At 38.5% G+C, this 25,260-nt stretch overlaps 1 protein-coding gene across 1 annotated transcript; it reads left to right on the top strand.

Annotated features, from left to right (window-relative positions):
- The first annotated feature begins 1,135 nt into the window (after positions 1-1,135).
- LOC585334 (forkhead transcription factor O) lies at positions 1,136-24,624 on the top strand. Its single transcript, XM_030994593.1, has 2 exons — positions 1,136-1,796; positions 23,336-24,624. The coding sequence occupies exons 1-2, from the start codon at positions 1,371-1,373 to the stop codon at positions 24,566-24,568; spliced, it is 1,659 nt and encodes a 552-aa protein (XP_030850453.1). The 5' UTR covers positions 1,136-1,370; the 3' UTR covers positions 24,569-24,624.
- The last annotated feature ends 636 nt before the right edge of the window (positions 24,625-25,260 follow it).

Below are 25,260 nucleotides of genomic sequence, written 5' to 3'. Positions count from 1 at the left end.
TCGGAATTCGTCATTTTCCAACAAACTCATAAAACAGTATAATTTACTAAAAAATTATGTCATTTTACAACATTTGTAAATCACTGAAATCGAATTAGAAATAAACCATTTAAGGGGGAGGCTGCCCCCTTCGAATTATTACGCCAGTGGTGTCTAGTGGCGTATCTGGTGCTTGGTCTCGTTTGGCGGAGGCGAGATGAGAACGAAACCATATCTTTTCCCCTTTTCTTTTCCTCTTACTCTTTATTTTCTTTCCCTTTCTCTCCTCTTTCCCATTCCCTCCCTCCCTTCTTTATCTCTCTCTCTCTCTCTCTTGCTGAGGGGGGAGGGGGAGACAAGGGCCTTTTGCCCCCGATCCACACCTTTATGACGGGAAAAATCGCAACTGATCTCCCCTACCTTTCTTCTTCCTCTTTTTTTTTTCTTTCCCTTTCTCATCTCTTTCCCTTCCTCTTCCCTTCCTTCTCTGTTTTTAAAGTTTGCTGGGCGAAAGGCAAAGGCCTTTCACCCCCTACCTGAACCTCATGTTGTTGGCTGGATTAATTGCATCTGACCCCCTCCCTTTCTTTTCACCTGTTTCTTTTTTTCTTTCCCTTTTTTTGTTCCCTTTAGCTCTCCTCTTTCCTTTATCCTTCCTACTCTTTTTTTGTCCCCCCCCCCTCTTTTTCCCCTCTTTTCTTTCCTCTTCTTTCTTTCCTTTCTCTCCTCTTTCCCCTTCCCTTCTGTTCCTTCTCTCTCTAGCTCTCTCTCTTTTTTGGCGGGTGAGGGGGGAGACCCCTTCGGCCCTCCCCTGGATCCGTGCCTGGCCGTGGGTGTGTCCCCCATCCAGTACTGACATGAGCAGTTTTGTAATAGCGAACAGGCCCCGTACGTACTGAGCTGAGCAGCTTTGTAACAGCGGACTTGATTGGTTGCCTTAAAATTCAATTTACGAGCGTTCTGCGCATCCGTCTGGCAAAGTAACAGGCGTGTGCTATCGCACCTTGCACGCGCCTGCTAAATAACAGGCGGTGATTGGTCAATTTAGCAGACGTGTGCCGCGTTCCATACGTCTGGGGCACGTGAATAAAGTCACCAACGGCTTTCCATATTAGCATGTACGTATATTGTACGCATTCAAATCAAGACCGTACACGAACACGCGCGCATACGTACGTAGAGCGATTGCATTGCTGCTTCGATGCGTTTATGTGGGTTGAACTTTTACGTTACAGAGAAAGACTGGATAGTATGTGACTAACAACTTAGAGCAGACACATTCATGTTATATGGAACGACAGCCACCTGGACTTTAGTGGATACTTCTCAATGATACCGTGCACTTGTGACCAAATTTTGGAATATTAATACTCTTTGGAAACATCGCCACGATGGTTGACAACGACCCCGATTTTGAGCCGCAAGCTCGACCACGTTCTTGTACATGGCCGTTGCGTCGGCCAGATTTTTTGGACTCGAAGCCGGGGCAACCAGGCAATGCCGCCGGGGCTCCACCGGTAGATCACGCTCACTCCGCTCTCAGCCCTGCCGTCCTGGCTGAAGAACCGCTTGATATTAAACCAGTTTTACCTTTAGAAGGCGGAGAAAACCGTGAATTATCAACACCATCATCACAGAGACGGAATGGTTCAAGAAGAAATGCCTGGGGAAACCTGTCATATGCAGATTTGATAACCAAAGCTATTCAAAGCGCTCCCGATCAGCGCTTGACCTTGTCACAAATTTACGACTGGATGGTCAAAAATGTCCCATTTTTCAAGGATAAAGGAGACAGCAATAGTTCAGCTGGTTGGAAGGTATGTTATTCCAAAGTAACCCCAGAAGCCTGTACCACATTATAGTTATAAATTTAGCAAGTGTCATATTCTGGAAAGATGTTTTTAATGCATGTATTTTTGTGCATTTTTTTTTCGACTGCGGGACTTGTTTTCAAAATGTAACCCAGTGCACCCATTCAGCTCAGCGTACGTTGTCGCATTGCCCCTCTACTTCCGCACTTTCGCAGTAGCATGCGTCTCCCGGCTTGAAATAGATCTCGATCTCGCAGAGTTTGTTTGTATCTCACAACTCGTGTTCTGTGATTTATTGTTCAAATGGCAGTTGCTCCTACACTCTAGTTCTACTATTCCATTATCAATCATTACAAGGTAGACTTTAGGTACTGTTGCATTTCAATCAAATCTTCAACTTTAGAATCTGGACTTTTTCAAACTTTTTTTTCTAAGTTTCTTGACACTGACAGGTTCAGATTTATAAAAAACAAAAATGTTTTATGTTTTGATTTCATTATGTTTCTCACTATCTCTTTCTCTCTACCTTTTTTAATTTGTTGAAATCCCCTGCTTTTTATTTTTATTTTTATTTGTGGGAGGGATGGTTAAGGTGGTTAAAGACTTCAAGCCATTTTAAATCACAGTTAATATAGATCTACAGTAGATCTACTTACATGTATGTCTTTTAGTTTTTAACTTAAACATCTGTCTAGTAGTGCATTACATTTCTGACATGTTTGGTCTTCCTAACAGCCTATCAACTGCAAAATATAATTTCTCTCTATCTAGAATCCCATTTCTAAAATTCATAAAAACTCTGTTTCTTTATAAAAATTCATAAATCAATTCTCACCCCACTGAGAAATCACTAAATAACTGAATTACTGATAATTTGATTCCTATTCAGCTTCTTTGTTTGTAATTGCATTTGCATTATTTAAAGATGAAGTTGAGTTCTGGTCATGCGATTGCATTGTGAAAGAAACGGTGTGGAATCGATCAGAAAAGGTTGATCATCTAGCATATAAGAATTTGTGTGTATTGCAAGGTTCTGGAATCATCAAGATCATAAGAAATTTGGCCAAGTCTTGGTAAAGTTACAAACACTGTACACAGAAAGATGTATATGGGACTACACGAACACGTGGCGTAAAAAGCCGGCCCCCCAATTTTTACGATTTTACATGCATATTTAGAACATGAAGGCATTTGAAGAGCCATGCTTTTCAGGGAACATGTCTTATCTGATGTTATTTTTCACCTCTTCCCAGAACTCAACCTTCTCTTTAAAATCAATTTTTATTTTAACATTTCTTTTATGACTATAAATGGTCTGATTTAACATCTTCTAGATTAAATTTTATTTCACACCCATGACCCATGAGCAGTCAAACTTGTTTAAGTGACCACCTGTATAGAAAGACCACACGTTTCATTTCCCTTGAATATGGTTCTCCATTGAAACTTGTACTAAAGTAAAGGAACCTGTATTTAATGACCACCTGCCTATAAAGACCACTTAACATGTTTCCCTTGAGCGGTCTTTAAACAGATACCTTCCTGTGTATTCCAAGTCGTAAAGTTTAACATTTTGTAGTATTTTTCCAATAGACTCAATTTTTTTACATGTAAACTTAATACATGTACATTTGTAAATGTACATTTAGGAACTAAGGACATTATCTAGTCTACAGCCTACAGGTGCAGACTCTGTTTTTAAATTGTTTATTTACATTTAAAGACAAAATAAAGACTACCATTAATCAACTCAGTACCGGTACTTAACTAAAACAAAACAAAAATAATAACAACAAAACATTTTTAGATGCTGATTGTATGTCTTCTCATTATTCCTTTTGACCACTCAACCATACATTTTGAAATCAAATTCTACATTAAAATGTTATCTCAATAAATATAATCACACTGGTACAATAACATGTAATTCTACATCCTAATTAAACAATATTAATCTTGAAATGCAAATTCTAAAGATTCAGCTTCTGAAGAAGAAAGATTGTGAACTTGTGTTATTGTCAAGACAACATAATAGACAAAAAGTGCTGTGTATTCTGATTGTTATGGACATAAAGTAAATAATTTCTATTTACATATTATTTTTTTAAATTTTAATCCATACTTTCATCAGCTACATTAATGTCTAATATATCTTTTGATTCATTTCACAGTTTTCCATTTATTTTCAATTTTAAGATTTGCCTTTTTTCCTAAATACTACAAATGCATGGAATTTATTAACATGCACAGTACAGTATACATCATTTGATACTGCCACGGAAATTGACTCCAAATCCACTTTGATCGTCTGACTCTTGTGCTCATTAAAATTTATAGCATCCTTAAACATATTACATGAAGCAAGACATGCCAGAAGGGGTTTCTTTTTTCAGTGATGATTCAAAGATACCATAGACAAACACACGACTCAGACATCTCTGTTTTAAAGAGAAGGTTGACTTCAGGGAAAGGTGAAGAACAACCTGTGAGCTTTTTCATTCTTTTTAAGTTACATGTAGTTAGAAGATTTTCATAGAAGAAAAAAAATGTCCCCCTTCAAAGGATGTCTCTTCCTAACTAATATGCCCTCATATTCAAGTAACAGCTTAAATTAAGGTTGTGGACCAGTCTTACACTGTTATGCCTCATGTATGTGTGGCGACTAGTCCCACACATATTCTGTGTATAGTGCATGCGACTTTTAGCGAAAGTCAGCCAATTTCTTATCATTTTATCACAGTATACATGTACATCAGTGCTTACATGCACATGTACATGTATGCAACATTATAACCCTTTTCCAATTGCTTCCGCACTGTTTCTTTCACCATGCAATTGCATCTAAATCAGAACCAAGCTTTATCTTTAATCCTGCATAAAGGATGCCATGACCTTTCTCAAGGCAACATGACGTAGGTAGAATAGGACAAGATCCCTGTGATATGGGTATATCACTATCGCTGTCGGTTTGATGGGGGGAGAAAACGGAGATCGGAGCAGTGAGGTCTGGCCGTGCCGCGGTGCGTTGGGTGCTTGGATGCTAATATAAGAGTGCCCCCTAGTATCGTGGAAGATAAGTGTGATTAATGAATCTCCAGTAGATTGCAGAGTTGATGAGAGAGGGCATGATGAAGGGTTGGTGATGCGCATATCCAAGGAGATATCATCTGCTGAAAGCCAGAAGGGCGTTATGATTGTTACCACATCCAGGGCTCTATACTTACAAAACTGTAGGTGTATAGAAATGGGTCTGGTTGAATGCTTTACAATCTATATCATGATTGAGCCCTAAGTAAAAACTTGACAATTTGGGGATCTGGACCCAGATTTTGGGCACCCATGTGTCCGGGGTGCCTGTTGGTGTCGAGCCCTGTCATATCCCATACTGAGTTATACCCTTCTTACTCTCGCCAGAATGTACTGTACATGTGACATTAGCTTTGCTCTTGTTCTTTTGAGGCCCCCATGTACCTGTTTCAGGGTAATTTTCTTTTCTTCTTTCGTTCAATGACTGGCATCTAACTTATGAGAATGAAATGAAGGTCCTACATGTATATTGTTGTATTCAATGGCAGAAAGGGGTGTTCAAGCCTTCAAGGGCTTTTTAAAAGAGTTTAGGTGACGTAACACTTTTAGTTCACACATGTACATGTACTTTTTTTCACTATCACATTTATATACATGTACAATGTAGATTACAAGTAAAATAGACTATTACATGCATGTTTTTTTTGTATTATTCAGTTGGAGAGAAAAACCTACATGTATGCTCTAAATAGGATCTAGTTTCCCTTTAAGTTAAACATCCCCCGTTTTGATTGAAGTTACATGTACACAGAGATGAAGTGCTGTCAATTGTTTATCAGGAACAAGCAATTAGAAGTAATTGAGCAAGAAGTAGGCTCTTTCTTTTCCTTTTATGATAAACACCCCCTTCAGTATGCTATCTTCTGTCATTAAATTATGAGGAAAAAAGCAGAATTAGAAGTTGAGTAACTTATAAACGTAGTAGGCTCTTGCTTCCCTTTAAGAAAAATTCCCTTTCCAATAGAAGTTGAAATAAATACAAGATTTGACATGTACATACATGTACATGTGTATGCTTGGTAATTAATGCTTGATTTCCTGAAATGTATACCGGTACATCTAGAAGTGGTTACATGGACGCGATTCTATTTTAGGATACTAATTAGTTACATGGAATTGTGTTTGTGGTTACATACATGTATGTACAAGCCTATCATGTTGTTCAGAATGTGTAGATCTGTCGTTAAACAGATTGACTTACATGTAGATTTCAGTATTCAAATTGGCAGCTCTGTTTCTTTCACCTTCCATTCTTTGTCAGTTTCGTTATAAAAACACATTTATTGTCTTCATGTAAATATGATAAAAACTTCTTAATATCATGAATAGTAGTGCAGAAAAATGATAACATTGGATAAATGACCTGCCTATTTGAAGATTGTACATGACATGTGTACTGTTATTTTTTCTACGTTCTGTGATGTAAAAAAAAGGTCTGCAATAGAATTTGGGGGCACTCAAGTCATGTACATTACATATTTTTGGGGAAGGCCCTAAATATATACTGTTTCCACCATTTTGTTTGTCATGGCATCCTAAATGAAGGATCAAAAAATGAATATCAAATACAAAAAAGCGATTTTGTTTCATTTTCGCAAGTGATTTTTTTTATTGATTTGCATGTACATGTTGGCCCTCTGACCACAAATACAGGCATATTTTCGATCAAATCTTCCGTGTGCAAACACATTTGGTTAAACATCGAACATGTGGCTGAATGTCTTGCATACTATTATTTTCATTGTGAATGGGATTATTATTCTGCTGAGTGTTTATTCAAACAACAAGTACTTATAGCGAGTTGATTTAAATGGTACTGTGGCCGGTGCGGCTGAAAGGGAAATTTAATTTCATTAACATGATTGTATTTTGTTTTATGATTTGTTAAATAGTGTTGCAAATTTATATGAATGGATACAAAATTTAGGTATTGTTTTTTAAAAGTTGTATGACTTTTCTTCTTTCATCAAGCTATTATTTTTCAATGCTAGAAGGGGATCGTGTTGGATATGTTGTGTACTTCTTCATGAAACTTTTTTAATTGCAAAAAAGGGTAATATTGGATTAAAATGAACAGTACAGTACATGTGTACATGAATTGGCTGAGCACAGTACAGTATACATACTGTGCATGTAATTCTTATGTAGGCCTACATGTATATGATTATAATGTAGAAGTCTATTGTGGATGGTTTTAACATAGGCTTATACATGTACATGCACTGTAGCATCATGGCCCATATATCTAATACTATGTAGTCTTGCCAAGACTGAGCACAGTCATGCACCATTGTAACATCTGTGTTTGGCAGACACAGATGAAGGCAGAGCCAAAGCAGAGCCAAGGCACAAGAAGGGATTAACTAACCGCATTATGTGTGTCAGAATGAAGGAGAAAAGTGAAAGGTTACTGCATAGAAAGTAGGCGTGAACACCCGGTGAATGGGCAAGGTGATTGTAGAGAGAAAAAAAAGTGGAGCGGAGGTGGCCATTCATACCCTACCTGCCCCAGCCCCCTTTCATGGGAGCACTTCTATCTCATTTGCATATGAAAGGCAGGAGCCCCTGATTGCTAACAGGCTGAATATAGTTCCTTGACGTCAGTCTGTTCAACCATTTCAAGCCCAAATCAGCTCCCTGAATCTGTCTTGGTAAAGGGCAGCCGTCTATGTACCCTTTAATGCCCTCCCGGTCTCCCGGCTGACGTCATGCCAGCATCTTTGCGGGGCATGCCGCTGCACCGAGCTGTGTAATCGCTGAAATTGTGAATATTTTACGGCGTCATATGACGTGGGGCAACGCACCTCTGATCCGTGCACCCTAGCAAAGTTTACGTTCAATGTAGATGTGTGACTAGCATAGTGACTAGTGAATGTGGCCTCCATTGTTTAATTTGTGCTCGTCTTGCTCCCCTAATGCCCCCCATCAACCCCTATCTATCCGTCCGTCAAACCTCCAGCCAAACACTGGATGTATTTGTTCAAACGGGGATGGCTTGTGGGAGAAGTCTGAACAGATTTAGCGACTGATTGCCAGAAATAATGATAATGCATTCAGCATGCTGTGGCGCTTGATTGTGTGTCACGGATGCCCTTTGCCCCCGGTCTGTTCGACAGCCTCATTTCCAACATGCACTGTGTAGGCTATACTCCACATGCACTAAAGTCTGCAGTGTAGGGGTGTATTGTACTATAGTATATGAACATGTAGCCTGTACAGTACATGAATATCTATGCAGTTGAGAGAATGTACACAATGGGCATGTATCGGTCATGTCATGTGTTGAAAACAAAGCCTCGGCTTGCCCTTCGTTCCTTGAGAAAATAGTGCCTTTGTGACCCAGCAACATACATGTACAAGTACATGTAGAGGCCTACGATACATAAACACATGTTCAACAAGTCAAATGGACATTTATGTTTAGAAACATGAACAGTGAAAGTTTTGCTGTTTTGCAGTTACTGTTGTGCTTTTACAGATATTTTTACGATATACATGTAGGGCTGGTAATTATTAGAAATACATACTGTACATACAGTATTCATGTATGTAATACAATTTATGGGTAACATCGTTAGAGCTGGAGAGAGGCTGTTCAAATTTATGTAGTACAGCATAAATGAAATTGGTTATTACTGACACCCTACATTGAATGTACATTTATCTTCCCAATTATGATTTTCAGGGTATTCCTACATGTATTTCCACTGATGAGTTTCCAACTCTGTCTTTAATCTCTTTAATTTGTTAAGGCTACATGTATTTGAAGGAAGCAGACGCACTGCATTAGTCATATACATGTATGTACATGTACAGTAGATCTGCTCTGTAGGCCTTTAGTACACAAACGCACAGAAGACATTCATATTTATGTACAATTCTACATGTAGGTTTTCAGGTGTAAATATTATACCTTTTCTTTGGAGGTCTATATGTACATCACGAACCTACATACAACATACATAAATGTATACCAAATTTGTATGACAATTTGGTGCTTATATTTAGCAACTTGAATTGTCAGAATTACATGTACGTGTACATGAGATAATGGAAATTTTGTCCTCCTTTCGTAACAAGTTCAAACTGTTTGCTGAGAACAATGTTTACCTGATTGTGCTGTGGTGATATCGTCTTCATCGGGCTGATAAAAACAATTACACAACAGCACAAAATAAACATGTAAAAAACTAGAATGATTTCCTTCTAATACTGTTCCAGCACTAAAACAAACATGTCAGTCTTATTCTGTTGACAGTTGTAATTGACAACTACACATGTACAATAGTACAGTGTATATTAAAGGTAAAGACCAGTTCTGGAAACGCCCCCCTCTCAAAGAATGAAATGGAAGCTCTAATACCAATCATGTGAAAGTATCAGTTTTTACTAATACATTATAACTACAAATTTTGCCGGGATACCGCCTACTAATTGATATATTTGGTAAATTATTATGTATCTATCCGGACTGGATAGATATAGTTTAATAGTCCCATTACATCTTTCAGTGTACAATACTTGTAGCTTTACCAAAACTGGGCCAAATTTCTTATCATTTTGATAATTCCAGAACCTTGCAGTACACACCAATGCTAGATGATCAACCTTTTCTGATCAATTCCATAATGTTTCTTTCACAATGCGATTGCATGACCAGAACTGGTCTACACCTTTAAGCTACCCTTTAATCCGACTCTTTTCTTGGAGCACCAAAAAATATTTGAATTCCTTCAGAGAGCATGCGACCTCTCCCAGATCATTATTTTGCGATAAAAAATGGAAGCGCCGTCGTTGACCAAAGCTCGTCACTTTCTCGATGAGTTTAACCATGAGGAAAACATGCACATGGGAGATTGCGTAGTTCTTTGATTGGACTCAAGTGGTCCTATTAAGGTGTCCTTAATATGAACATATTAGCCCGGTATGCAATTAGTGCCGCAGACTGGTCTTGAGACGGCACTTGCCACAAGGTTGATCTGATGTCTTCGACAGAAAGCCTCGTCCCTCGCTTGCTTCCATGCGAAACCCCATTCATATTGCAGTCTTGCTATTTTTTTATATAATGGTTGTCTAAAGATGGGTCATTTGTATGTACATTGTAGAATGAATTGCTTATTTCTTTTACTGAAGGCAACTTCGTACAAGTACATGAAGACATGAAGTTTGTTTCTGGGAAAACATTTTATTGAACATTCTTGATTTTTCAGTGCTCCTATTTGCCTATCTATAGGCACATGAGCTCTGATTAAGTTTCATATGTGAAAGTTGTCCTTTCCCCACCACCAGTGTGAATAGCTTTGATGCAGGCACAACTTATGTTGATGCCATGCTGGCAAAGGATTCATCTTCATTCTACCAAACAGATAGCATTTTCGTACCTGAACAACTTGTTTTCACTCGCTGCATTGTGGAAGGTGTTTTTTCCGTGGAAAGGACCCCAGGCAAGCTTAGTGCCCCAGCATAATATTCCCTGGTCCCCAAATCTCAAAAGGATTTTTTCCGCTCTGCTCTGCTCTGCCGAATGGCATCAGGTACATAATTGTGTTGGATTATTACAACTAAGCTATGGAACAGTATAAAGAAGGCTCTGTTTGGTTGGGTAATTGTTCAAACTACAATGGTCAAGAAATCCCCAGTGGTTTTGTTTGGAAGAAAAAAACTGGTCAGAGCGTGTTTTCGTTACTTCGACATGTAGATGTACTGACACAACATGTAGGCCTTCTTCATGTTGTTTTGAAGCCCACTAGCTACATGTACTGTATACAATTGAGTAAGTCTCAATCATGGTACTTTAGTGAAATCCTCCAAATAGATTTGTCAAGCAAAGCAGAAGAATGATTATTGAAGTGCCCCCCTTCCCTTGTCGATTCAGGAAATATTCCTCTCAACTTTCGCCACTTGTGATCTACATGTACATGTACATGACTGTACATCGCCTAATTTCACTACTATAAATACATGCTGTGTTTTTGCATGTATGTCCACAAATGTAAAATAAAGGACAGTCTTGCATCTATAGCCTACACTGTACATTGACAAATTAAAAGCTTTGCAGGCCTACTGCTTTTGTTGTATTTGTTTGATCCTGTAATTGTGTGTTCACATTATTCTGATTGTTCTCAAAAGTTTTTCTATCTTGAATTTAAAGCCACACTCTCCCCCCCCCCCACCCCCACCCCCACCCCCATCTAAGTGTACATACATGTCCCCTTTCTCCTTTATGATAGAGTAATTAATGTCAGAATCCCAGGACCAGCACTATAATACACCAGATAAAAAATAGCAAGGACAACTCGCATTAGACAGGCTCTTCTTTCATTGCAGGCTCATCACAAAATTGGCATCGGTTACACACAGTCGGTATTGATTTCATTTTTTGACCAAGTATTATCCTTGAAGTAGAATCGTGCATACATGTACATTGTACGTAGTCCATTGTGCATTTCATTTTTCCAGACATTATATAGGCACTATAAAATGCTTTTGTCATTAGACTATGGGTTTTTGTTACATACATGTACATGTACATTAAATGGTAGTGTCTGAAGACACAGGTTTGTGTAATGGATTTAAAGCCACACTGCACTACCTGTAGATACTTGCGCCCTCTATACAAACAATGCCCAATCGGTGACCATTGGTCCCCCATGATCCTCTTTTTCTTATGTTTTTTTTAGGGCTAAGTTGATGAGATAACTACCTGTCAGTGAGCTTGCAGGGTGGTCTAATCCCTCCTTTACTCTAGTACGGATGGCAATTAAGTTCAAGAGAAATCAACTAAAAATCAAAGTCATTCTGAAAATTTATCAAGCTTTGTCACCAGGAAAGTGTGAACAAATTTGATGACATTGTCGGTTCGGAGCGAGAAGGGCATTAAATCTTATACTTGAACACAGAGTTAACGCTGTCTGGCTCTCAAATTAGCCCAATAAATCACATACTGTACAGTAGGCCTACGTGTACATGAACATGTATGGAACTAGATGTAAATGTAATGCAGTTTCCGTTATCCAGGCCCTGTCTTATAAAGAGTTGATATTAATCGCAACTCATTTGCGATCGACATCAATCACGAGTGACGACTACATGTACATGTATGTACAAGTACATGCACAGTACATACATCAGGGATAGGGGGATGCAAAATTGCTATTGATTAGAGGACTTACAATGGGTTTGGATCAGTCCCAACTCTGTATAAGACGGGGGCCCAGATGTAAGATGTACATGTAGGTCGACATGTATGGAACTACATGTTTTGTATGTTTTCAGCTGTGTAAAGACTCTGTAAGATGTCGGTCTACATGTACTGAACATTGAGTTGTAACTCTCACCTCTACATGTACAGTATGTAGAGAGGAAGTCTTGAGAAGCCATAAAGTTGCCTGATTCTCGTAGATATAAAAGTAAATGTACATCATTTACTTTGAGAGTTATTGAGCAGAGAAGATATCAGTAATACTGCCAATTTGAAGATGAAAATCCTTATCATTCATTCACTTTTAAATACCCTTGTCTCTGAGTACAAGTTAAAAACCTCTCTCTTGCTACATATACCCTGTACAATTGTACATGTAAATGGTACTGTAACTGCCGCCCCTCAAACCTGCCTAGCACGGGTCAGGAAATGAGTTGTCATCCGAAACGTGCGGCTGGGGTCGTGTCATATCCCCTCCGAGTTCGACATGCTAATACAAGACAAATGAGAGGCAGGTTTTAGGACAGGAACACTTAATCACAACCCTTCTTCTCCTTCAGAATGAAACATCAGCACTTCATGTTAAAGGGAATTATCAACCATTATGTAACTCATTCAATGGACAATGGAAAATAATTAGTGCAGGCCTTTATGGGCTGGAGAGGAGTGTGTTTCTAGTATTACCCAATGGTTGTCCACAAATAACAATGCAAACATGTCAAATTGAAACTTGGAAAGAGTATGTGTGCAAAGGGGTCCAAGGCTTGCTCATGTGCCATAGCCTTTTTATTTGTTCAATCTGACCCATATTTTGGAGTATTTCCAAACAAATTGTATGAATGATTTCTCAAAAACAATTTTGGTTGAGATTTAATTTTCATATCACATATTTTCAAACCTGCAGCTGATTTTCAAACATACAAAATTCAAACCTTTTTCTGTTACATATTATGTCTCCTGCATTTTTCAATTTTGAAATGATTTGTCAAATATTTTTTTTTGTCAAGGTATAAAGGTTGTAATTTCATAATGAACTTTATCAGATCTACCAATTCATGCATGCATGTGTTGAAATTCAAATAGATGATGCAATAGTTCTTCATGATAGTATAAGTGCATACACTGTACGCCCTGTACATCTCCTTAATAATCAATTAACCATGTACTCTAGATACATGTACATTAAGGCTGTGCACAACAGTGTAATGAGGTACCCGAGTACACTCCCATGCTTACAAGCGAATACTCGAGTATTCGGACGCCATGTTTTTTTAATATTTTTTTTTTATTTAAAAAAAAAAAAATTAAATTTTTTTGATTTTTTTTTTTTTTTTTTTTTTTTTTTTGGCGGCCAAATATTCGGGTACGAGAAATCGTACCCGAGTAGTTGTCAACCGTGCGGGAACTCGAGCATTCGACTACCCTTCACAGCCTTAATGTACATGTATATAATATTATCAGGCACTTTCTTTTAGAGGAACATGAGCATTAGCATTGTAATGTACATGAGCATGACATCATCTGCTGAGAGCGAAAAGGGCATTGACTGCATGTATGTAAATTGACATGAGTTACATGCATCCTTCTGGCTCTCAGAAGCTGACTGTACAGTACATGTACAATGTACATGCACTGTTGGGATATTAAGGAGATAGGAGTGTTCATACTAGCATCATTCATCATGTATCATAAACCTACATGTATCTAAACAGTGATGTATTTGGAAAACCTTGAGGCTTTTTCAGATATGGTTCCGTAACCGCAAAAAAATGCTGCATTTTCTTTTTTAGCAACTGCTTGCTACAAAGAATTTGCGTTTATTCACTTAACTTGTGTGTTATTAGATACAGAAATGTGAAGCGTATTACGTTTTACATCATGAAAAAACGTTAAGGTTTTGTCGCATCATATCTGAAAGTGCCTTGAGAGTGTGTATCTACATGTACATTACATGTAGTTGTTGTAATTGGACCAGCATCGGATGAATGATGGAAATGTACATTGTTCTGGACACTGATAGTCCTGACACCTTCTAATCATAACGTTTGCTTTATTGGTCAGTCGGAACCAAGCCAAGTTGACCGTAGCGGAATGGGAACATGTAGGAATGGGAACATGTAGCAAGCAGTGGTCGGTCTGTCACATGATCGCTCAGGGTTGCCATGGTAATAGTGGCTCAGATAAGCTTGGTTTCCACTGAAACTAAAACCTCAAGAGTTCTAGTTTTGAATAAAGAAGGAAGGAAAGAAAAATGTTTTTCACAGAATTATCACAGATTAACACCAAGCATTTAAGAGTAAGGAAGAGATAATATCTGACAAATGCATTGGACAGAGAAGGAATAACATACAAATATAGGCAACAAACATGAGAAATTATTACTGCCAGGGTACACTGTAAGGTAGTCTCATATGTGCACATCTGTGATGGTGCTTTTTTTTTTAAATTGCAATTGCAATACAGCTCTGAAACTGGGCTTTTTTCTGAGCGTTCTGAGTCATCATTTTCAAAGCTAGATTCCAGAATTATTGATGATTTCTAAGAAAAATCATTGTCATGTCCGGAATCTCCGTCAAAAATTATTCTACATGTACATGTCTCTTTTTCATTTTTTTTAGCTCATTTTGGTTAGAGTGGCCCTTTAACATTAGAATGTCTACTTTCTCAGCGATTATTCATAAAATGGCACGGCCATACATGATCAATTTTGCAAGGAAGATGGCATCCTCATGAAGCTTTTCTAGTCATTTTTTCAATACCATTCATTTTTATTCATTTCATGCATTTAAGGAAGGCCGTTTTCAGCATTTCAGAGAGACATACTGGCATTGTCATTCCCCGTTTGCAAAGTACGCAATCAATGTCATTGTGTTCTTTTGAATTTTTTCCCCTTTCTCCAGGGTTTCTCATCAATAATGCAAAATGTCAAAGCCAAGGTACTAATTAATGCTGGCCGATGTGATACCCTTGGAAAATTCATGTCTCTTGTTTGAGTTCACAATGATGTCAGTTTCTAAAGCCTCTTTCTCGCTTTCTCTCTTTTTTGTCAAGTCTCAGTTTGTAAGTGATCCCTTGCATACTGTACATGTCCAGGGGTAAGGTAGTTTGGTTTTGCCTGGAGCGCATGCAGTAATAATCAAATTGACCGCTTTTGAAAGTGGACGTCTCTTCCCCTGGGGGGGGGGGGGGGGTGGCGTGACTTTCAAAGAGCATGATTCGCTCCTTTCCTCGTCCTCGTTTTGATGGCCAGATAAAAATCAAAGCGCCCTCAATTATCGCGCCGTGTAATCTGCGACAGAGACGGGGGCTGAATGTCACAGGTTCAAAGATGTAATTTGTGTTGCGCATAATATTCATCTTCGGTTTAGATTATGAGGAGTCTGGTATTAGCTTTCAAAGAAGAAAGACAGATGCAAAGGGAGCGATATAAATGGAGAGAGAAAGAGAGACAGACACAGAGAGAGACAGAAGGGAGGGAGAGACCAAGAGTAATAGAGAGTGAAAGATAAATAGAGAGAGAGAGAGAGAGATTGAGAGAGTGTGTGTGTGAGAGAGATAGAGAGAGGCAGAGAGACAGACAGAGAGACAGAGAGACAAACAGACAGTAAGATAAGAGAGAGAGGGAAGAGAAAGACACAGAGAGAGAGGGACTGAGGGAGAGAGAAAATAGAAATTATAAGGAAACCCCACAGATGCATTTATAGACCGAGTAATAATTAATTTTAATACCCAGTAAAGTGAGTTACTACATGTATATGAATTATCAAACCACAAAATGATTTTGTGTTTAACCACCAAGAGCTACCGACAAGCAATAAATACAGAGCACCAGCAGTTACGACTTTCCCGGAATTATTCTGTTTTTCTCTCAAAATTACTTTTTTTTTCTTCAATTTTTATTTTGTCTGCCACTTACCACACATCAACCAAATGCCCTAAACTGTTGATCACTACTTCAATAGAAAACTTCAATAGAAATGTATGAAGAGTACGAATTTACAAATAGTGAAAGAAAGAATACACAAAAAAAGGCGTACATTTCTCAAAAAGAATGAAAGGCAGAGAATACCAAAATAACAAAAAACTAACAAACTATAGGTCCTAATATGGAAATAAAAGCACGAGGACTGGACTCTGAGTATTAAAAGTAAATTGGTAATCCTAAAGCCAAACATAATTGCAGAAACAATCGTTAATAATAATATCTAGATGTACATGTATGCTGTCTACATGGTTTTATTAACCAAGACATAGTTTAAACTTAGTTTAGTAGTCCATGCTGTATATATACTGAATTTACATACTTGTGTATTAAACATGCACATGAACTAGAAGGATGAGTACATAATATGAGCCTTTCTGCCAAAAAAAGGAACAACGCATCCTACATGTACATCATTGGCAGGCAGAGGCGCAGAGCTGAACTTCATGAACTTTGACCTGATCAATCTGTACTGGAATAGTTTCAGAGTTTCCTCTTCAAGTATTGCATGCCAATCAAACTTGATTTAATATGCACTGGGAATCCCAACTCCCGTGGTATACTAAAGCAATGTGATGCACTAGTGGAGCATACATGTACATTATATGCCACACATATAAACCATATTATGTGGCAATATCCCCTTTAATTGTATTCATGTAGCTCTCCATATTGTCTGTCTGAATAAGATTTTTTTTTTAATGCCTAGTTTTTCCTTCCCTCCAACTTCCTGTAGATATTTTTGGTTTTGGCATTAAATAAAGAAGGATTTTCTGATATTTAGACAATAAAATAAAGAAGGATTTTCTGATATTTAGACAATTAAATAAAGAAGGCTTATTTGACATTTAGACAATTCAATAAAGAAGGATTTTCAGATATTTAGACAATGCAAAGATGTTTTTAAAAAATTAATGACATGTACATTAGATACACTGTTTCTTATATTTTCCAGCCTCTGTACATGTATATAGTTAAAGGTCCACTGAATTTCTTTCAAGAAAACTTTGAGTTGAGATTGACCCCTCAAAATTTGTGATTGCAGGGAGGGCATGGATCTGATTGGGACGAATATGAAATAAGGAACAATTGGAACTCTCTATTTTATCTCTAGAACTTGGCTTTTGTTTCAACTGTTATTGTGTATTTTGTTTTGTTTTGTTTTGCCTGCTTTGAAGTCCATAGTATGTGTAGTAGCCCTATTCTTTTTGGAGTGAAAGTTTGATCATAGTTCATGTATGACTGTCCATACCATGTGTAGCCCTATTCTTTTTGGACTGAAAGTCTGACTTCCTGAGCTAATATCCTGAACGATTAGCGTGAAAATGAGATCATTAAATATAGCCTTGTGAACGGGAGCCAACTGGCTCTGTTAGCGGTTGAGTTGCTGAAAAAGGTGAAGAATAAGTTGTGATATTTCTAAATTATCAATCAATTGGAAGAATATCAATGAAGGAATGTCCCCTGAAAAGAATGGCTGTTCAAATGCCTACAACTCCAGTATATAACGAGAGACATGGAAAATGTGGACCAAACTTTATTGCCATGTGTGTGAAGTCGTGTACAGTGTGTATTCATAGTTCTCTGAGCAGTGCATCTGTGCATGGGATGTTCAGCAAGATTGAGTTTTTTTTTCCTTCTCATTTTGATGATTCCAAACCCCAAAGCCTATATACATAACTTCATTTTGTTGTTGTTGAATATTGTACAATTGCGAAGACCAGCCACTTGAGGTGTCAACCGATAATTGTTGAGAGCTGGTCATACCAGCAGTCCTTGTAAGGAGAGTCCTAAATAGGTCACTCAGATTGGTTCGCTGCTGCAGCTCAGATGATGTTATGTTTCACTAATCTATTCAAAAACAGAAGTAACAAAACCTTTCTTACACATGAAACATGAGAGATTTGTGGAGCACACAATGTTAGAATGAGGAAAAGTACACTTTATCTGAGGAAGGCAACATTGCCTGATTAAGAAGCAGCTAGATCTAAAGTCAAATATGACCCTTCCAGAAGAATAGTAAAAAATGAAGATAAAACAACAGCCAGTGTACATTGTACCTGCACTGTTCTCTGGCAGTTTAAAGTACCGTATTTGCCGGCGATAAGGCCGCAGCGCCGCATAGGGCGCACCCCAACTTTGACATTTCAAAGAGGGGGGAAAAAAAAAAAACGGACAAAACAAAATAATCATAATTTTCTAGAAAAATACTATTTTTTTTTTACAAACTGATACCAAATTCATCAATATTCTTATAATTTACCGGAAGTTCAAATAAAAAAAGTGATTGCAGGAAGATTTAGTGTCCGATATATACCCCTACCACATTGTACGGTGTAATAAGAAATTGCATGAAATGGAAAACAAAATGGCGACCTCGGATGGATGCTTCGCGGCAGCTTCGTTAAATGGTCCCTTTCTTTACTTTTGCTATGCATTGGCACGAGCTTAGATCAAGATCTATCTGCAAATGTTGTTTTAGGAAGTTTATTTTCGTCCTCATGTCAACAATGCAAGATAAAATTGTCAGTAAGATGTGTGGAAATGTCCTGTACCATAGTGGTATAGTTATTGTACCGTTCGTAGTCCCATGTGTGCTGGTTTTGACTTATGTTTTTTTTTTTTTACTCATTCGCCGCAAAGGCCGCACCCCAACTTTTTGATATGTTCTCTTCCAAAAATACTGCGGCCTTTACGCCGGCAAATACGGTAGACATTCAAAGAAAATCACAAATATGGCCAACAATACATCACTAGAAACCAGGAAGCTTACAGTTGACATTCATATAAAGTTTTAGGTCAACCTTGTTTGATATTAACTTTCCTAATGCCATGATTCAAATTAAATCAATATTTAAAATCAATGAATGTCTACTTTAAGGATCATAAATCTCAAGTGCCCTAGTAAACCAGGTGATTGTTTCCCAAAGACTAAGATCGACTTCAAATTGATCTTTAGATAATCTTTTTTTCTTCAATAATGAACTATCAATAAAATGTAAATTCTGTAAATTTGTGACCATGATTTGTACGTCCCTTGAGAGACCAATGCCAATAGATGGTGAGAGAAAACGGTGGCATGAACAGCCTGCCATAGTTAGTCCAACTTAAAGTCGATCTTAGTCTTTCTGAACCACCCCCCAGTGCTCATTATCTTTATGATGAACATGTTGTAAATGCAGATCAAGATCCAAACAATTCAAAGATGCATCTTTAGTTCTAATATGTTGTGCATTTATAAACAATTTCGTCTGAAAAGTTGTCCTGTATTGTTGTCATTCAGGTTATACATGTACATGTAGGTGCTTTGGACCGGCAACAAGCAAATGGATTGTTTGGTCAATTGTAAGCAAAATTAGTATGGATATTTACCTTTTTGAGGCACTTCATGATTATTTTGAAGCACAATTTTTTTGTTTTGCTTCAACATTAAACCATATCACAGACACTGATAACACCTAGGGCCATGCATCTCAGATTTAACATTGTTAAACGATGCCTTCAAGAATCAAGAATTTTCCATGGCCTAAATATTACCCAACCAATCCTCAAAGATAAAGAGCCTATGGTATAGATTCTATACATGTAGAAAGGATATGACTCTTATCCTTACCATGCACATGAACCGTGCTTTACTGCTTGTGGTTTGCAAGATGAATCATGTGATAAATAAATCGACTCCTAATCCAGATTTATTGATATCCCCTGACAGCATAGCTCCCATTTAGGTCCCTTGTAAAAAATGTAAAATGATGAAATAGCCCACCCCTTTTTTGCCCTACCATTGCCTAGTGGTAGTCTGTATGTACAGACTCTAATTTGAACTATGTTGCATCTATCAAAGTCTAAACCAACTTTACAATTGTTGTGGGTTAGCTGCAGTACATGGTATGCTTGATGGTATGCTTGATGTGAAGCGATGTGACATGATGAAGAAATACCCCCCCCCCCCCCCCCCGTTGTTTCAGCCTATCAATGTACGAACAGACTGTAATTTGACACTAAGAAAAAGTGTCATGAGTTGAAGTCTAACCAGTTTGGTTTAGCTACAACTCATAGGCCCATGTAACTGATAGTCTACAGCTCCTATGTAGTTCAGACCCGGTTCATTGTTCTGACTGTGAAGGGTTTTGTGTGTGCAAACTCACCTGATAAGAGATTATGAAAGGCATGCCGTTTCTGAGCGGATATTGTGAAAAAATAATAACTACAGTGTAGGTCTACATGTGCGTGTATGCTCCATAACATACTGATAAGCTATATTCATTGGATAACAGCAATTATTTCATGAAAATACTGTTTTAAAATGATCTAGTACTAGATCACAGAGAAATCAACTGTAGACTTTCATTCATATATTTAATCCTTGTGTTGTTTTTTTAGAGAGAAAATAAATCTGTAGAGAGAGAGAAAGGAAGAGAGAGAGAGAGAGAGAGAGGGGGGGGGGTGGGAGGAGCCTGGAACAGAGCACATTTGAGTTTGCTAGTGGGCTTAAAAAACGAAGGTCCTTTGAGCTTAGCACTTGTTTGGTTTCTAGCGAAAAGACCCATTCTTTGGCTCATTCATTCTACGTATTCCGTGAAGCCAATGAAAGGCTCTTTAGACTGTGAGTAAGAGGAAGTACACTGATTCATGACTGTTGTGAAACACAACACCATATAAGAACACGTACATACATACATACATACATACATGTATAACATTATTATCATCAAGTGGGCCTAAGTTATATCTGCACTCCAATTGACAGTTTCAATATAGTGTAGTTCGTCAGAAACTTAGCTGATGAAACATGACGGAAACTTCCACTTACTATGATTTTATAGCTATTAGCTGTTAATATGAATTGATTTCTTTATATAGTAATAAGCATGATACACTACACTGTGAATTGTACATTTTACATGTATCATTGGCAGTTTCAATATAGTGTAGTTTGGCAGAAACTTAGCTGATCAAGCATTACGGAAATTTCCACTTTACTGTGATTTTATAGCTATTACCTGTTTATATTAATAGATTTCTTTATATTTGATAAGCATGATACACTGCACTGTGAATTGTACATTTTATATGTACATGTATCATTGAGTGGACCCTATATTACTATCTCCACTTCAACTGACTAGTTTTGTGCATCAAAAAGTTACCATGTACAATGTAGTAATGTTATTAAAATATACCACCATATCCTGCAGTGTTTGAAGATGAATCTCTAAATTTCCCCAAATTTATCCCTCAAATTTGTTTTGTAATTCTAGTAAAAAAGACAGGCAAGAACATGAATGTTTCACCAGATTCAGACACAAATTGTTTAGAGAGCTACATATTCATGCGTACATACTATTGCACATGCTGCTATTTCGTTGGTAGTCGTCTGTCTGTGCGCTCATGCTCTTTCTGCCATGCATTATCTCTCTTTACGACCTGCCCTATTTAGGTCAAGTCATTAGCGATTTGAGTGGTTGTTAATTACAGCCCACTACCTTGCTTTATGGCGGAGTCTGATGAAGCTAGTCACCACATTGTCTCCTCTCCAGAACGAAGCTTAATTTTCAAAATGGATAATGCGGGATAATGTGGCTGCTGCATGCCTCTCTCCTTCCTCTATGGTCCGCCGCCCATTTGATGAACGTAATAGTGATACGCTTTTAACGTGCGTTTAAGCGCTTCAGAGAAAGGGCAAGGGAATGGCTTTGCGCTTGGGCGTTATTAATACCCACCACAAGCCGTCGTTAATCTTTCATTTCAGGGCTTAGAGCCGCGGCGGGATCTGGTTTGCCTCTTTTTGCGAGGAGCGATACGGCGGCTGTTTCTACGATTTCAAGCTCGGCAGGTTCTATCGAAAGGCGGGGGCAATACGACACTTGTGCATTTCAGCGTAATCGTGCCACATGCTTTGCAGTCTGTCATGGCAATGTGATTATTTGTAATAAAAGATCCTTGATTGTAAACCGGTTTTAGGGAAAATGATACAGCCCGTATTGGTATCAGATAATTCCATGAATATTTTCTTTCCTCTTTGTAAGAATCGACAGAGCCAAGCCATGTACATGTATATGTAGAACAAAAATGAAGGAAAGAATCACTGATGCTCATCGCTCAGGCTTCATTCATCTTACTTTTAGTTTAAAAACATAAATGTAATATATGAGTCCAGGGGGGTGTTTCACAAAGATCCTATTGAACTTATCTCTAAGTTGGACTTAACAATTATAGAAAGCCGTTAGCATCCTTGAAAATATTTTGTAAAAGTTATTTCAAAATGCATAAAATGTTGATTCAAATCATTCATATTTTCTATTATCATGGGAGATTTCATGTTCTTGATGTGGAATTTATGAAAAGTCTAAAATATTTCATTTTTTGCTTTTGGAAATATTTCATTTTAAGGCTACAAATGGCTCTCCATAATTTTTAAGTGCAACTTAGAGTTAAGTTAGACTTAGAATCTTTGTGAAACACCCCCCCCCCCCATATATGTACTTGTAAAGTTGTAAGTCAGCCTTTTTTTTTAATGTCTTACCAGTCATATGACCCTGTTTGTATACTGAACTAGGTTTAAGGCACCAGGAATTTCAGTTGTGTGTTATTATGCATTGCCTGCTTAGAGCCAGAAGGGCGTTAACTCTGTAAAGTTATGTGAGTAAATGCCCTTCTGGCTCTTAACAGACAATGGATCCCATGACACTGCATGAACGTTAACTTGTGTCTTTATAGAATGGTTTATTGATTTTGTTTTAACTTTGTATTCTGAAGTACATATAGAACCCTCTTTAAATACTTCCCAAGCCTTTGTGTTCTTGCACTATGTACACTGTACATCAAATTCTAGTTTGTTTATTCATTTCATTTTCATAAAAAACACAGTAAATGCAAATAAACATACAAGTATACAAAGAATGTTCAGTTTATACAATAGCTTCAAATGAAATAGGAGAACAAGGGAACAGCCCATGGTGGCCTTGTTTAAACCCTCTTTAAATACTTCCCAAGCCTTTGTGTTTTTGCACTATGTACACTGTACATCAAATTCTAGTTTGTTTATTCATTTCATTTTCATAAAAAACACAGCAAATGCAAATAAACATACAAGTATATATACATACAAAGAATGTTCAGTTAATACAATAGCTTCAAATGAAATAGGAGAACAAAGGAAAAGCCCATGGTGGCCTTTGTTTAAAAAAGTTCCCCCGAATATTATAATTTATATTATTTATATTACTCATGCAATCATTGAAACGTTTTCCTGCCTTTTGATTTCCCCTGCAGAACTCTATTCGACACAACTTGTCCCTACACAGCCGCTTCGTCCGGGTCCAGAATGAAGGAACAGGAAAGAGCTCGTGGTGGATGATCAACCCCGACGCCAAACCAGGCAAGTCATCAAGGAGAAGAGCATCCAGCATGGACACCACAAATTCAAAGTTTGAAAGGAAGAGGGGGCGCGTGAAGAAGAAGGTCCTGGAAGAGCGTGCAAAATGGGGAAACACAAGCCCGACACCGAAGTTAGAAGGAGAGGAAGGTGCTAGCCCGTTGCCGTTCAACTTGGCGACGACGGATTTCAGGTCGCGAGCCAGCTCGAACGCAAGCAGTTGTGGCCGTCTATCCCCGATCATGACCACACATCCAGAAATCGACATGCATGACAATGAAGTCCCGCCCATGTCTCCGATTCCCTTCCAAGATCTGCCGCCCTCTCAGGCGTACGATAGCCCAGACCCCTATCAGTCCACAGATCAGCTAGCCAAACTAGCCAAAGCAATGACCCTAGATTCAAGTCTAAGTGTAGAGCCCGCGATCCGCCACACACACAACAACGGTGGATATCTGTTCTCCCCGCAGAGCTACAGCGGATCCGACATGTCCCCTGTCCACAGTAACAGCCCGTATTACTCACAACAGGGCACTCCAGCCGTAAGTCCCCTAGGTCAGTGTTCCCCCATGCAGGAACTGCCACCCAGTCAGTATGGCATGCAACGGAGCTTCACGAATCTGATTCATGAGAATGAATCCATCATCCCTCAGGATCCCATGTTCGCGCAGTCCGCCGTCTTGCGCCAGCAGCAGTCGCCGCGACCCATGCCGAGCTGCCGCGAGGAGAGCATGAACCAGCACACGTCGCCTCACAGGCTGATGCCTTCTTCTATGAACCAAGGAAGCAACTTGGCCATGTTGCTCAACAATGGCCACAACACGCACACCACCAGCCACCACCACCACCCGCAGCCGTACCCCAATGGCGGTACCCCTCACCATGTACACCCTCACCATATACACCCTCACATTCACCACCACCATCCAGGCATGGTTCACGTGGACAGGTTCCCCAGCGACCTGGAGAGTGTTCAAATTGACCCCCTCAAAGGATGGAGCGATCTGGACGTGGAAACTATCCTGAGGAATGAGCAGGACTTGACCGAAGGACCTGACGCCAGCTTTGATAACATTGGGACAATAGGAACCACGGCGACGACCATGGCTGCTCCCAGCTGGGTCCATTAAACGGTAAGTCCATCTTCTTCGTACACATTTTCCATTGAGAATCTTGTATTTACTATGACTTCATCAAAGGCTCAAGTTTGTCTTCAAGAATGTCTTCAAGTTTGTCTTCAAGAATGTCTTCAAGTTTTTGCTAATCTACGAAGAAATCTTTCACTAAATCATCAGACTTTAAAATACACTTCTTGTGTTAGCCTTGCCATCATCAATAGTCTGTTTGCTCTCTATTCCCTGATGAAGAAGAAGAAGCAGTCATGATTCTGTCGTTGCCGGTCCTTAGACAATATCTTTCTGTCAAACCTCACTTGATTTTGATTACTTTCTTATCATATCTTTATGATTATCATAGCATGGTAGAACCTTCCAAGGTAGACAATTTTACCCCATAGCAACACTTGTGTTGAGTGAAGGATCCTTGACGACTCTGATAGGTCATTTCCGTAATGTAATCAAATTAAATGCACAAATCTTTGTTAAGTGCCTTGTTACAAATTATCTTATACACCTGTTACAAACTGAATTTTATTAGTCAGAATATGAATTGCATGCAGTTTGGTTGTCAGGTGGGACAAGCCATAGATGTTTGTCCTACCTAGCAACAACTAAATCATGCAATTTGCTTTCTGACTACTGAAATACAATCCTTTGTAACAGGTGAATGGAATAATTTGTAACATGGCACTATTGGACGCAAA

This window comes from Strongylocentrotus purpuratus, unplaced genomic scaffold (assembly GCF_000002235.5).
Source record: "Strongylocentrotus purpuratus isolate Spur 01 unplaced genomic scaffold, Spur_5.0 spur5_scaffold_21, whole genome shotgun sequence".
Classification (NCBI taxonomy): domain Eukaryota; kingdom Metazoa; phylum Echinodermata; class Echinoidea; order Camarodonta; family Strongylocentrotidae; genus Strongylocentrotus; species Strongylocentrotus purpuratus.
The sequence above is the reverse complement of the archived record's forward strand: the minus strand, read 5'-3'. Positions and strand labels throughout refer to the sequence as shown.

Excerpts from the sequence above, each read along its gene's own strand:
- LOC585334 (XM_030994593.1), top strand. The coding sequence starts at position 1,371 with ATGGTTGACAACGACCCCGATTTTGAGCCGCAAGCTCGACCACGTTCT. Across the intron at positions 1,797-23,335 it reads ATAGTTCAGCTGGTTGGAAG|AACTCTATTCGACACAACTT; the intron begins GTATGTTATTCC and ends TTTCCCCTGCAG.